This window comes from Urocitellus parryii, chromosome 6, assembly GCF_045843805.1.
Source record: "Urocitellus parryii isolate mUroPar1 chromosome 6, mUroPar1.hap1, whole genome shotgun sequence".
Lineage (NCBI taxonomy): Eukaryota > Metazoa > Chordata > Mammalia > Rodentia > Sciuridae > Urocitellus > Urocitellus parryii.
Window position 1 is genome coordinate 104,275,924 of NC_135536.1, and position 15,600 is coordinate 104,291,523.

The following is a 15,600-nucleotide window of genomic DNA, read 5'->3' on the forward strand; positions in this document are numbered from 1 at the left end:
GTGAATTTTTAAAAATATTTTTTAGTTGTCAATAGACTTTTATTTTATTTATTTTTATGCGGTGCTGGGAATCGAACCCAGTGCCTTGCACATGCTAGTCTATCACTGAGCCACCACCTCAGCCCCTATGAATGTTTTCTTTATGAAAGCTTTTTCTACATAAAATGTTTTTTAAAAAATATATTCCAAGAGAGTTTATGTTTTTAATCTGTTTTACTTTAGTAATTAACAAAAAGATGTTAGCATGGATTAAAATATAACCATTACTAATTTGTTGCAAAATGTTAAATAGACAAAAAATTTTATTTTATAGAACCTACTGTAGTACCAACCACTTCTGCAAGAATGGAGTCACAAACTACTAGTGCTTCCATTAACAATTCAAATCCATCTACCTCTGAGCAGGCCTCTGATACTACATCAGCTGTCACCAGTAGTCAGCCTTCCACAGTATCAGAGACTTCAACTACTCTTACAAGCAATAGTGCAACTGGTACTTCTATAGTAGGTATGTAATAAAAAGTGTGTGGTGGCATGGTGGGGGAGGACTTTTGTCGTTTTGTTTTTGTTAGGGAAAACATTGTTTTAAATTTAAGTTTTTAGCTATATTAGCAAGTACATGTTATATATCCTTTTCTTTTAGTACTGGGATTTGAACCTAGGAGCACTTTATCACTGAGCTACATCTTTAGCATATTCTTGTATTTTAATAAACTTCCATATGTGAGCAAAATAGTATTTATTAGAATTAGACTATGATTTCATATTTGAATTTGTGTACTGTATGTGACCAAAGTATTATAGCATAACTAAATGAGCTTAGGGAAAAGTAAATGACTGACACCCAAACACATGAATGAGCAACAAAAGAAAACTAGGTAAATTGAACTTCATCAGAATTTAAAAATTTTGATCCATCAAAGGACTATCAAGTTTGTGAAAAACATTGTATTGAATGCAAGAAAAATACTTGCAAATCATATCTGAATAAGGGTTCTAATATCGAGAATATGTAAAGAACTATGAAAATTAAACAAAAACTATCTAGTTTAAAAATGGGCAAAAGACTTGAGTAGATATTTTTTCCAAAGAATCACATGTAAAAGTGTTTAGCATCGCTAGTTATTAGTGAAATACAAATCAAAACCATAGTGAGATATCACTTAACACCTACTAGGATGATTGTAATGTAAAAACTAGAATAACCAGAGCTGGTATGATGCAGAGAAATTGGAACCCTTGCAAAATGCATCTAAAGAATATAAATGGCATAGCTGCTGAGGAAAACACTTGGGCAGTTCCTCAAAAAGTTTAACCTAGCAGACAGGCATGATGGTGCAAGCCTGTAAAACCAGTGTCAGCAAATCAGCGAGACCCTGTCTCAAAATAAACAGACTGGTGATGTCTCTAGTAGTTAAGAAACCCTGGGTTCAATCCCTGGTAACAAAACACAACAAAACAAAACAAAACAAAAAGTAAACAAAAACAGGAACAACATAGCCTGGTGCAATGGTTCATGTTTGTAATGCTACTTGCTTGTAATTCCAACTATAAAGAAGGCTGAAGCAGGAAGATCACAGGTTGGAGGTCGGCTCAGGCAACTGAGTGAGACCCTCTCTCCATAGATAGGTAGACGAATTGCAGATATAGCTCAAGAATATAGAGCACCCCTGGTTCAACCCCCAGAAACAAATAGAGATAACATATGACTCATCAATTTCACTCCAAGGTATACAATCAAAATAATTGAAAATGAGGGTGGAAGTTTTAGTATTTTGATGATGCCCATTTTCTCTCTGTTGTTGTTTTGGCATTGTATCTAAGAATCTGTTATCTAAGTAGAATGAATTGGACATAGCTTTCCTGTGTTCATGTATGAATACACAACCAGTGTAACTCCACATTGTGTACAACCACAAGAATGGAAAGTTATACTCCATGTATGTATGATATGTCAAAATACACTCAACTGTCAAGTATGTCTACAAAGAACAGATTAAAAAAAAAGAGTTCTTTGTTAAAAACAACAACAGAAAAAACTATGGCAATAAAGACTGGAGTGGGGGTTATTTAGACAAATGTGGCTTGAGAGGAGAATGTGAGAAACTTCCCAGGTACTAAAAAAAATTTATATTTTGATCTAAATATTTGTGTGCTTAATATTTGTGCCTACTGTGTTTGTATATATCTATATGTATGCTTACCTGAACTTTATTTATTTATTTATTTTTAGAAAGTTTTCTCATTTTTTTAAAAATATCTTTTTTAGTTGTCAATGGACCTTTATTTTTATTTATATGAGGTGCTGAGAATTGAACTCAGGGCCTCACACATGCTAGGCACGTGCTCTACCACTGAGCCACAACCCTAGCCCCCATATCTTAACTTTTTTTTTTTTAATATTTTTTTAGTTGTTGATGGGCCTTTATTTTATTTATTTATATTTGGTGCTGAGAATCGAATGCAGTGTCTCACACATGCTAGGCAAACGTTCTACCACTGAGCTACCACCCCAGCCCCATACCTTAACTTAAAAAAAAAAAAAAGACAACAACAACAAAAAACTTGATACAGCTGTAAATGCAATAAACAAAATTAAATACAAATTAAAAAAAGAGAAATGATTGTCTAATCCAAGGTCACAAAGATTTATTCCTTTGTTTCGTTTTGCTGCTGGGTTTTGAACCCAGGGCCTTTTACATGCTAAGTATACACTCTTATCATTGAGAGCTATACTACCCCTGAAAAGTTTTATAATTTTATGTCTATTGCAAGTTATTTCTTGATTTTTACTTAGAGTTATATTTCTAGCCCTCTTTATTAGCTGTTTAACTGAACCTCAAGGTAACTCTCTTTTGGACAATAGTATAGAGATAGGAATTTGTTAGCTGCTTATTAAGAGAGACAACATAGGGCTGGGGTTGTGGCTCAGTGGTAGAGCGCTTGCCTAGCATGCATGAGGCATTGAGTTTGATTCCCCAGCACCACTAAAAAAATCTAAATAAGCAAAATAAAGTTATTGTGTCCATTTACATATATATATGTATATGTATATATATAAAAGAGGGTCAACATAGACCCTGTAGCAATTCAGATTGACTGAATCACCATTGTTGATGAAACTACCTTATGATTTATGATTTCTCTTCTTTTAATAATATCTCATTTAATTTTATGCTATTCTTATAACTTGCATTCAGTAAGTTGGAAAATTACTTGTGGCTGGATTAGGGAAGTACTCCTTTCTCTGAAAAACTAATAGCAGAATTTAGATTTCCTAGGGATATCTTTTAAATACTATACTCTGTAAAGAAAAATGTAGGCAGAAATGAAAATGGGCTTTTATTTCTTTTATTGAGTATATATTCTTTCCCTCAGTACTTAGATGTTATTTTACATGTTATCATTTAATCCTTTAAAATTTCTTGGTATTGGCATTACTCTTCTCATTTTACAAATGAAGAAATCTAGAAATTTGAATACCTTGACGGAGGACAGTAATCTCCGAGACAAGGATTTGAACTTTTCTCATTCATTCTGTCTCCTGGTAGTTTTATGTAACTTTATTCTTATCTACTTTTTATGTCACATAGACCCAACTTTATTTCAAAATAGTCCCAAAGCTTTCATTTACATATGTCTTAATTTATTTCAAGATATCTGTTTACTTACAACTCACATTTAATTTTTTAGGTAATAATTTCTCTACCTAAGTTCTAAATAAATGACTTTTTTTTTTGAAAAAAAATTTTTAAATTGGATTTTTTTCTAAGTTGATGTTTGTTTATATGTGGTGCTGAGAATTGAACCCAGTGCCTCACACATGCAAGTGCTCTGCCACTGAGCCAGAACTACAGTCCCGGAATGACCCTTTCTTGATATTGCTCCATGCTGATGACTGTCTTTGAGATAGACTTGTTCATGTTGTATTTTTACATCAGGACAGCATTGTCCCAAGCCAGATTGGTAGGCTGCATAAACCTGGTACAAGTCAATATAAGTTGTCAGACTACATTAAATATACTCAATACAGCTTTCTTCGTTTCCTTCCAATACCATATGCATCAGTTTAACTATGTTCTCCTAAAACTTACCCTCTCCCACTTTTTACATATTTTCAACTTTGAATCACTTATGCCATTTAGTTTTGCCATTATCCAAAGTCCTAAATGATTCCCATAAAAACGTCCAAGCAGAGAGGTACCTCTATCAATTTATAGTATCTAGTCTTGGACTTTCAGTGGTAAATATTTCTTGATCAGTTCCCTTTCCTTCCCCTCAGTGGCTTTTCCAAAACTCTCTTCTTTTTCTCAAGGCTTTCATCCTCCAGGAAGAAAGAAAGAAAAAATGAAGGTTATCAAACATGAACTATGCAACTTCCAATTCCTCCATAATAACTTTTGTATATCTATACCTATTCTTTCCTAACTCCTGGTCTACCAACTCCTTTCTTGGTCCTTCTTTTAGCTGTGCTCTATCTCTTAGCCCTTCTCTTGTCATTGCTTTAACAATTATATTCTCTGTGTCTTTAGCATCTTCACTGATTCCATTTTTATTGCATGTAAAGGTATACTTGTATTATGTCTGCGTACATTTGAAGTGGATTTTCTTTACCAAAACTCTTTGCTTTGTGCTTCTGACTCCTTTCTGAATGAACAAACATGGTCTTTAAATTCTGGTAATAATCTCTGTTTCATATTCATTTTCTTCTCAGTTGTGTTCTCATCCCTTTTTTTCATTGGCCCATCTCATAACTGCAGGTGATTTTACAAACTATCACCAACATGCTGATGTGATGATCCTCCATTTGTCACTGTGTTTTAAATTTTCATATCTAACTACCTCTCGAATATCACCTTGGACCATAGTGCACTTATCTCAGACTCATCAGGCTCAAAACTGCTCATTTTGTGACCTCTGCATGTACTTTTTGAATTATGCATGTGTAGGTTTATTTTCATTTATATAACAAATATTTACATATTATGTTATCAGGCATTGCTCCAAGCATTGGGAATAAAGCATAAATTTTTGTCTCATTAGAGCTTACATTCTAGTGAATGATATTTTTTGCAACGTTCCTCTATACTATGCTAGAACCCAGTACATCTTTACAACTGGTTGATTTATATTTTAAATTTTTTCCATGGTTGATAATGAGCTCCTTACAGGCCAAAGAGCAGGTCTTTTTCCCCTTGCCAAAGTTGAATCCTAGGAGGCAGAGCTTTTAAGCCCAGTCTTCATTTTGAAGCCATACTGTTAATCATTTTACCCCTTAAATACATGTTTAGCCTCAGAATTAGTACCCAAGTCCACTTGACTCCATGCAATTACCTCCACCATTTGACACTAGTTTTCTAGATTATTATAAGACACACACTAATATCATTTTTTTAATACTGTTAGTCTTCTATTGGTTCTAACTTTATAGGCCAAAAGGAAAGGAAAGAATGTTGGCAGTTAATAAGACTCAGCCAGATTTTGGGTTCTGGTTTACTGTCTGGAGACATTTTAAGTACATAACAGTATGTATTACGTGAGAATGATGTGGTTTTAGGTATTCCTGGGATTCAGAAGACTCTTTGCTTTGTAGCATTTAATGGAAGAATTCACATGATATTTTGGAATTTTTACAATGCAGTTTTATTGGTAACTAATAATTCACTATGACCTAGAAAAAAATGATCTATTGCCAGATTTATACATCATGGTAAATTGTAAATATGAATCTTCTCAAGAATTTATAGACATTTAGGAAAATCCCAGTGAATCCATTGCTCAAAATTATATCAAGTATATATTAAGAATGTGACATGATAGCATTCTTATTTATAAAGATTTAATTTACCAAATATTTGTTAATTATGTATACATAGTACTTATTTTTACACAGTGATATTTAGTGATTCAATTATTCTTTGCATTTTCTGTTTCAAGATGACTCGAGGAGAACTACATCTAGTGCTGTAACAGAAACTGGCCCTCCTGCAATGCCAAGGTTACCTTCCTGCTGTCCTCAGCATTCACCATGTGGAGGGTCATCACAGAATCACCACGCATTAGGACATCCGCACACAAGTTGTTTTCAGCAGCATGGTCATCATTTTCAGCATCATCACCACCACCACCACACTCCCCATCCTGCTGTCCCAGTTTCTCCTTCTTTTAGTGATCCTACTTGCCCTGTGGAAAGACCTCCACAAGTACAAGCACCCTGTGGAGCAAATAGTAGTTCTGGTACCAGCTACCATGACCAGGTATGGAATCTGATGAATTAATCTTTCTTTCCTCTCCCTCCTTTCTTCTCTTTTATATAGCATGATGCTTTCAACAGGAGGTAGAAAAATCCCCTAATGATAACTTTTGCATGCAGAAATGGCCTAATTTAGTGGTCTGTGAAATACTTTAAAGTTTAATTTTTTTAATGTGATCTAAATTGTTGAACATAATTGAGGGGAATAAGAAAATGGAAAATTAGAAGTGATAATGTAAAAATCACTTTTTAAATTGTGAAATGTTTAAAAAATATATTTTTTTTGGTTGCCAATGCACCTTTATTTGTATTTATTTATTTATATGTGGTGCTGAGAATTGAACCCAGTGCCTCACATGTGCTAGGCAAGCACTGTACCACTCACCTACAACCCCAGCCTGCCTGAAATGATTTTTGATATTTTTAGAGTATAGGTAAAACATCTTTGGCATTTTATTTCAAATAAAGTCTTGAGATATAATGTCCCTAATTAATGAGAAATTGGAAAAGTCTTAAGGTTTTTTTTTTTTTTTTGTACCTCCTATTCTAGAGCTCACTATAACTTCCAAGCAACTAGAAATAAACAACTTTCTCAGGTGCAAACATGTAGCAAAGTTTCTCAGAAGCAGATGAAGTTCTTAGTTTTAGAGAACTAAAATATGTCCCTAGCAAAAAATTATAATTAAGTCAATTGGTTGATATTATTAGTTGAGTGCTTAAAACGTCAAATGATATTAAATTAGTATTGATGGTAACATGAGTAAATGAAGCCAGGTATTATATTGCTACTTTAGCTTTTGCTGGGTTATTTCTGTATAATGTTTTATAAATTGTGGGTATTACATGCTGTGAAAAAACAAAAGATGTAATTTTAGGGAATAGTTGTAACTTCGACATGTAATATGGTGGGAAAAAAGTCAAAAAGAAAATTCAGAGCAATTGCTTTTCTGTATACTGACCTTTCTTACCATACCCGATTCATCTCTTTAAATTTTGATGGCTGTCTGTTTTGGGTCTGACCAATTAAAAATAAATAAGAAGGAGGTTTTTCCCTTAAATGAAGCTACCTTCATTTGGAAGTGTTTAGCAAAAGAAAATATGATTGAGATGTTAGATTGATTTTTTTTTTTTTTTTTTTTACGAGAGACCAGGAAAGAGAGGAGAGAGAGAGAATTTTTCAATATTTATTTTTCAGTCTTCGGTGGACACAACATCTCCATTTTTATTTTATGTGGTGTTGAGGATCGAACCCATCACCCCGAGTATGCCAGGCAAGCGTGTTACCGCTTGAGCCACATCCCCAGCCCCTATGTTAGATGTTTTTGGTTGTGGTTACAGTTTAAGTATTAACTAATAATCTGGACTGTTCCATTCTTGGATATGTGATTGGTAGCATCAGGAAAAACTTCAGTGAACTGAATGAAGGGGTCTGTTGAAAAGTAAAGCTTACTTTTACTAGAAAATTTGGGTTCAAAGAATGTTTTATAAGAATTGCAGAAAAATTATTGAAACATGGGTATACTAGTTTAGTTTCTCCTGCATTTGTTAAAGAACTGTTAAAAGATGAGTCTGTCACAGAAGTTTCTGTTGTTCAGTTAATAAATAATAGAGTTGGTTTGAGAGATCCGTTGCATACAAAATGTTTTCTTTCAGCATGAGATAATTATTATGGGTAGAATCTCTTTCAGTTCTGTTTAATAGATATAACCTATCTGGCCATCTCTAAATAGAGGTTAGATGGACTGCAAATAAAGCTTGAGAAGAATTAGCAGGATCCCAGTTATTCGGTGGATATAATGGGTATTATGGTAAACAGAGTGAGATTTTGAAGATAACCAGTTTGAAAGCTCAAAATATATGTAGGATAGCTTCTGAAATTAGCCATGTCCTCATGAGATACAACTTCATATAGTATCCAGTTGACGCTTAGTTAAGAAATAGAAGAAGCTAACAGGCAATCTGAGGACTTGTGATTGTGAAGATGTCTTATGACTGAGTGCCAGATTATGGTCAGGCAACGAAAATTTAGGCTGTGACTCTATTGAGAGAATTTACTACTCTCTTACATATGGCTTTCTCTTTTGAGCAATAATTGGTATGATACATCCTTTATAATCAGTGTAAAATAATATTTCCCATCTCTGAACCCATCTTGTGTACCCTCTTTTTCTTTCTAGAATAAGAATTGTGAAGAAGAGGATTCTCACTATTGTTTTTTTCCTTCTTTTAGTCTTTTTTAAAAAATATTTATTTTTTTAGTTTTAGGTGGACACAATATCTTTATTTTTATATGGTGTTAAGGATCGAACCCAGCGCTCCACGCATGCCAGACGAGTGCGCTACCGCTTGAGCCACATCCTCAGCCCCCTTCTTTTAGACTTTACTTTTAACTTTACCCCAAGTTCCCTTGGAGGACGACCTTCACCCTACTTTATTTTTGAGGGATTATCTTAATGTTTGAACAGAGATTAAGACAAGCTCTTGGTGACAAAATATTCGTCACTTTCTTAGGATGATAATATTCCATTTCATTTGCCAATTTTAATCTAAGTAGTAGGGCAGTAGGTAAAAGATGTAAGTCATAAACAAATTCACTGTCACACAATATTATTCTTAAACCCTATTTACCTGAATTGAGGACATAAATTGCATTTGCCAACTCATTGGTAAATACAGTGAGTCAGACATTTACTTAATAGACTGTGTGCACATAATATGGAGGAGAGAGTCTTTTCCTTTTCTCCTTCATACAGCTTCTGCTTGCACCTTCACTCCCCCTTCCCTTTTAGCATTTTTGTTTTTGTTGTCCGTGATTCTGGAGCCCTTTTAAAGTGAAAAGACCTTTATCATTCCTCTGAGGACTGTTGGGTGACCTCGGCCTCTGACAGCTTTTATCTCTAGTACCTCAGCTTCCAGTATTGAACAGTTCATATATAATTCATATGTAACATTGAATCTTTATTTATTTTAATATTGTTTTTAGTTCTAGATGGACACAATACCTTTATTTTATTTATTTATTTTTATGTAGTGCTGAGGATGGAACCCAGTGCCTCACACATGCACTCTACTACCGAGCCACAAATCCGGTCCTGAATCTTTTGATCACATTTTGAAAACCACAGCAATACTAAACCTAAGAGTAGGCATATATTTAAAAATACAAAGAAACAATTGTTTTTTTTATAATCTTCTTTAGATTAAGGTTAAAAGTGTAATAATTAGGATTAAAAATTTTAATGCATACATATTTGTACATATTTATGGCATGTACTACAATAATTTTGATAAATGTATTCAGTGTGAAATGATCAAATCAAGATAATAAGCATTTCCATTTCCTGAAACATTCATTTGTACTTGTTGGGAATCTATAGATTCTTCTACTTTCTATTTTGAAGTATAACTTAGATTGTTATAGACTAGAATTATTTGTGTTTTTCCAAGTGCTTTTTGGGGAAAAAACTTATAGTGATTAATGAAGATGGGTTCTGTACTCTAGTTTAATTTTCCAATTTAGTAATCAAGACTTTCCCACAAAATTATACTCCTGATAAAAAGAAGCATTGGTTTAATTTTAATTAAATAAATTAATTAATTGTTATTTTTTGTGGTATTGGGGATGAAACCCAGGGGTACTCTACTACTGAGCTACATCCCCAGCCCTTTTTATTTTGAGAGGAGTGCTAAATTGCCCAGGCTGGTTTTGAACCTGTGATCCTCCTGCCTCAGCCTCCCAAGTAGCTGGGATTACAGGTGTGCACCATCACACCTAGCTAATTTATAATTGTTTGTCAAGTGAGGCAAAGCTAATTCAAGATTTAGCCTGGATAATCTTATGCCCTTTGTTTCTTTGGGATAATGTAGATTTGTTTGTACTATTAATAGTTTCAGTTGAATAAGCTTGCTATCAGACAGTTTATAAACTTGGGACATATGAGTTTTTAATCTAGTACCTTAATGTTTTTAATGAAAGGATATGTTTTCTAAAGATATGTTTTCTAAATTACTGGTCAGAATGTGAAGGTAAAGGAGAATATATACATAAGATTTTTAAAGTTTCTCTTTTTCTAAGATGTGGATAATATAAGAGAAATAGATCTTAAAATAATATACTAAACTTTTGTTCATCTTGTGGTAATTTTATGCTTGATTTTTAAAACTCGATTTTAGATTTTGGGTATAAACCCACTATTTGCACAGTCCGAGTTATGCTGTATTTTTCTTGGTGTTCAGTAGGTCCTTACACTTAGAATTACCATTTTCAAATAAATTCAAAGATTTTATTTTTCTAGGTTGTTTTAGGAGTACTTTTAAATTATAACATGAAATAATGTTTTGACAAAACTTTAGAAAGATAAAATGTAGTTCCTCTTTATATAGCAGGCATTGCCAGTAGACCTGAGCAACAGTGGTATCAGAAGTCATGGAAGTGGTGGTTTTCACGGAGCATCTGCATTTGACCCCTGCTGCCCTGTTTCTTCTTCCCGAGCTGCAATCTTTGGCCATCAGGCTGCTGCTGCTGCCCCAAGTCAGCCATTATCAATAGATGGTTATGGATCAAGCATGGTTGCACAGCCCCAGCCCCAGCCCCCTCCACAACCCTCTCTCTCATCATGTCGACATTATATGCCACCTCCTTGTAAGTATAAATTTAGTGGGCAAAGAACCTAGAGGCATATAAAGGAAGCATTGTACATTCCTCTGTGAAATAATCTTTCATCTTTCATAAATCCTAATTTATAATTTTAAATATTTATTTGACTTAAGAGTGGGGTGTTATTTTTCCCATTTTAATAATTCTGAAACTGAAGGTACATTGAATGACAACCTTAGATTCTTATAAAGGAAGTTTTAATGAATTTAGATTTATTCTATAGGAGCAACTGAAGAAATGTGAAAGTTAGGTAGTATTTCTAGGCACTATAAAGTACAAAAAAATTCTCAATGGTTAACTAAGGCATATGAGAGAATTCCTTGACAGAGTGCTTTGCCATTTGGAAAAGGGTTTTTTGAAAAAAAAAAAAAAAATTGTAGTTGTAGATGGACAATATGCCTTTATTTTATTTGTTTATTTTTCTGTTCGAACCCAGTGCCTCACACATACTAAGCAAGCACTCGGCCACTGAGCTACAGTCCCAGCCCCTGCCCCTGAGAAAGGGTTGTTTGGTGTAGGCAATTAAAACAGAACTGGGCACAGCTTTTCTATAGAAATTGAAGTTTATTAGATATCTTAAGAAATTATAAATAACCTTAGGCTATTTAATATTTTGTTATATCATAAGCTAAATAGTCAAATGTAAGCTTAATAAATACTTTGATAAATGAACCAAGAAGTAGACAAGAAAATTTGTCTTTTGTTCTAATTATATTGCCAGCAATAATTTTTCAATTATGTATATTTTTGAATTTCTTCTTCCACTCCAATAACTTTAAAGATCTGTAGACACAGCTGGAATCAGCCCAGAATTTATACAGTGAAACTGTTGATATATTTATTTACCTCTTCTTAAAATATAAAGTGTAAGTTGGAAAATAGGTTTAGAAACAGTGCAAAGCATTGACCAATGGGCAAATTCTGTGTATGAACACTGGTGTGATAATACAGGTGCTGTTTTGTTATAATTATTTATCTTTAATTGGATGAATCCTCTTTTATTAAGAATGTTATATGTGATTTCCTTTTTCTCCCTCTAAAAAATGATAACACTGAAGCAATATATAAATACATTCCTTTTTAAATGTCTCCATAAAAAATAAATATTTCAGACTTAAGCTTTTTTTTAACTTTTAAAGTAACTTGTATACATTCTAAAAAGTTCAAATATTGCAGAATGTTGTAAAATGACAAATGACCTTTCTCCCTACCTCATGAATTTGTGTTTTTTAGAGGTAGCAACCTTTATAGCTTACAAAAATTCCAGAAATTTTTCTTTGTAAATATGAATATACATGTCTCTTCTAACAAAAACCTCACAGAACCATATCAAGCATATTATTCTGCTTTTTTTGTTTTTAAATTTAACAGTATGTCTTGGATATATCCCATATTAGCACCTAAAAGTCAGGCTTAGCTGAGCATGGGTGGCACATGTTTATAATTCCAGCAACTTGGGAGGCTGAGATAGGAGGATCACAAATTCGAGGCCAGCCTCAGCAGTTTAGCAACTAGGCCCTAAGCAACTTAGTGAGACCTAGTCTCAAAAGTAAAAAAATAAAAATGGCTGGGGATGTGACTCAGTGTTAAGTGCTCCTGAGTTCAATCCCCTGTACCCCCACCCCCAAAATAATAATTGAGCTCACTGGTATTCATTCTTTTTTCATCCCCTTTCCCTTATTGTTTTTTTTTAATATCCTCATAATATTTTACCATGTATTAAATCAGTCCTCTGTTAATGGATATTTAAATTGTTTGTAGTTGTTCGTCTATAGGATTAACTTCTAGGAATGAGATTGATGTGTCAAAGAAATACACTTCCAAATAAGTACTGTTAAATTTCTCTTCAAGGGGTTATACCAGTTTATAGTCCTCATTGGGAATCTGTGAATGAGCGTGAAGGTAGAAATTTGAATTGTATTCCCTTTTGTTAGGGACAATTGACTGATAACCCTCTAGAGTTCTTTTCTTAAGTTTATTTTTACATATACATATATATTCCTCTCCCCATATTTCCTTTCCTAAACCTTTCCAATATGCTTTAATTCTTGTGTGAAACAACATATAGTTCATTTAAATTAAACTGGGGTAGACAGTGAGGTTTTAGAGAACTAGCTTTAAAATTAAATAAATCTGAGATGACCTTGCAGCTCCTCTGTTTCTTCACATTGATAAAACAGGAATCATTCTAATTGGCTATGACTTGTGAAGCTTTGACCCAAGTGAAAAGTTCTCTATTTCAGAAGTACATTTACATTCATACCAGTAGTACTAGTGTCATAAGAAAATGTTTTCTTGCTTTTGAAAAATGTATGATCTTGATGAAGTGATAAAGCTACTGTCCTTGAAATGGTATCTTTTAAAGTTTTGAATCTTATTAAGGTGAACTGAGAAGATATATTAATAAGACTACTTATTATTTATCATTAAGTGATTAGTGTGTGCTGTAAAGTTGTAAGAATTTAGTGACTGTAATGTTGGAACAGATCATAATAATGCTTTTGCAAGTGACATGATGAACTTTTATGAACAATATCAAGACCATTTAAAAAAATTTTATGTGTAATTGACAATTGTATATTTTATTCAGTTTTAATTTTTATTATTTTTATTTTTATTTATTAAAGAGAGAGAGACAGAATTTTTTAATATTTATTTTTTAGTTTTCGGCGGACACAACATCTTTGTTTGTATGTGGTGCTGAGGATCGAACCCGGGCCGCATGCATGCCAGGCGATCGAGCTACCGCTTGAGCCACATCCCCAGCCCTTATTCAGTTTTTAAAAAACTAGCAAGAGCCTTCACAAAATTGAAAGGGAAGAAAAGTGGTCAGTGAGAATATAGAATGTGTCAATTCTCTGCTGGTTACCAGTCTGTTTTGTTTAAATGAAAAGTGAATTAAAATGTTGACTGGAGTTAAATAAATCTATTCAATCTGAATCAAAACTTTAAGTTTGTGCAATATTTATGAATATTGTGTCTTGTTTATTATGATTATAGAGATATAAAAGTTCATGTTGAAGTTAAGTTGGAAAAAATGCTGTGAATTTAATAAAACAGTGACTTCTGTTTTTATGATCATAGTTATTGAGCATTGTGCATTCCTGAAGAGAAAAGCAATGATTTGAAAACATAATTTTTAGAAAATTGGTTTAAAAATTAGCCTTACAAGTTGGATTCAAATTAATGAAAGTTTTCTTTTATAATGCATGCTAACAAGGCTTCCTTTGAAGATATGGTTGAGTTATGGTTACCTAACTTTTGCCTCTGCTGAGTGAAATAGAAGCATTAAAAATTTCAGAAAACCCTTTTGTATAAAAGTAGAAAATTGCCATCCCTCTGTATCAGACTATCAAGAATGTTTCCCAGTGAGATCCAACAAACATTTTTTTTAACATGTCATATAGTTGGAGATCTCTTAAGTTAAAAGAGATGACTATTTCTCAGAAATCTTTTAATAGTCTCTGAAAATATAAAGATTTAGAATGAAGAAATGAGAGGAACTATCTATTTTTTAAAAAAAGTTTTTAATCAGTACAATATAGTTATACATAAAAGTGGAATTATTGTGATATATTTATATATGCATATCACATAGTTTGGTCAGTTTCATTCATATGTTTCTCCCCTTTCCTATTCCTCTCCTCCCCTATCAGTTTCCTTTATGTACTCCACTGTACTTCCTTCTATTTTTCATGAAACCTTCTTGTGCCTCCCTACCCCCATTTTTAAATTCCTTATTTCTCTCTAGCTTCTCCATATGAAAGAGAAAGAACATTCTGCTCTTAACTTTCTGAGTCTGGCTTATGTCACTCAGCATGATGTTCTTTAGTTCCATTTATTTACCAGCAAGTGACATTTCATTCTTATGGCCAAGTAAAACTCCATTGTGTATATATATCACATTTTCTTAATCTGTTCATTTATTGACGGATTCCTAGGCTGGTTCCATAAATTGGTTGTTGGGAATTGTACTGCTTCAAACATTGGTATGCATGTATCCCTATCATATGCTGATTTTAATTCTTTTGGAGAAATAATGAGGAGTGGGATAACTGGGTCATATGGTATGGGTATATACTACTTTCTAAAGTGGTTGTATTAATTTGTAGTCCCAGGCACAATACATGAATTTAGCTTTTCCCCAACATCCTTAGGAACCATTGTATTTAAGATGTAACTTCCATAGCAGTTTCCTGGCAAATATGCCTCCTCCATCTTAATATAGAGCTCAGGAAAAATGACATGGAGTGGCATGGGACAGGGAAATATTGGAGTAGCAATTAAAGAATTCTTTTTATAGATATACCCAAGAGTTTTTGGGTTCTTCTCTGCATCACCCTATAACCAATAACTCATGTATTTTTATAAAATAACAGTTGTTAAATTTTTTTTTTATTTGTGGATTTTATGGTTTCCTCCTTCCCTCCCTCCCTCTGCCTGCCTGCCTGCCTGCTTCCCTCCCTCTCTCCCTCCCTCTCTCCCTCCCTCCCTCTGTGTGTCTCTGTGTGTGTCTCTCTCTCTCTTCTCTCCTCTTCTTCCCTCTCTCTCTCTCTCTCTCTCTCTCTCTCTCTCTGTTCTGGGAATCAAACCCAGGACTTGTACATGTTAGGCGAGTGCATATCTATCACTAAGCTATTTCCCAATCCCACAATTTGACTATGGAAAACCAAAAAATTTGTGTGTGGCA

The 15,600-nt window shown here is 33.5% G+C and overlaps 1 protein-coding gene across 4 annotated transcripts in view; it reads left to right on the forward strand.

Moving 5' to 3' along the window:
* Rnf111 (ring finger protein 111) overlaps window positions 1-15,600 on the forward strand; it is a 78,426-nt gene that overhangs the window by 42,027 nt on the left and 20,799 nt on the right. For all 4 annotated transcript variants that reach the window (XR_003300412.2, XM_026384862.2, XM_026384864.2 and 1 more), the window contains exons 5-7: window positions 314-508; window positions 5,938-6,257; window positions 10,637-10,895. Coding sequence is in view for 3 of the 4 variants with exons in the window: in XM_026384862.2 (XP_026240647.1) it covers window positions 314-508; window positions 5,938-6,257; window positions 10,637-10,895 (774 nt within the window). In the remaining variant the exon portion in view is untranslated. The remainder of the gene's footprint in view (window positions 1-313; window positions 509-5,937; window positions 6,258-10,636; window positions 10,896-15,600) is intronic.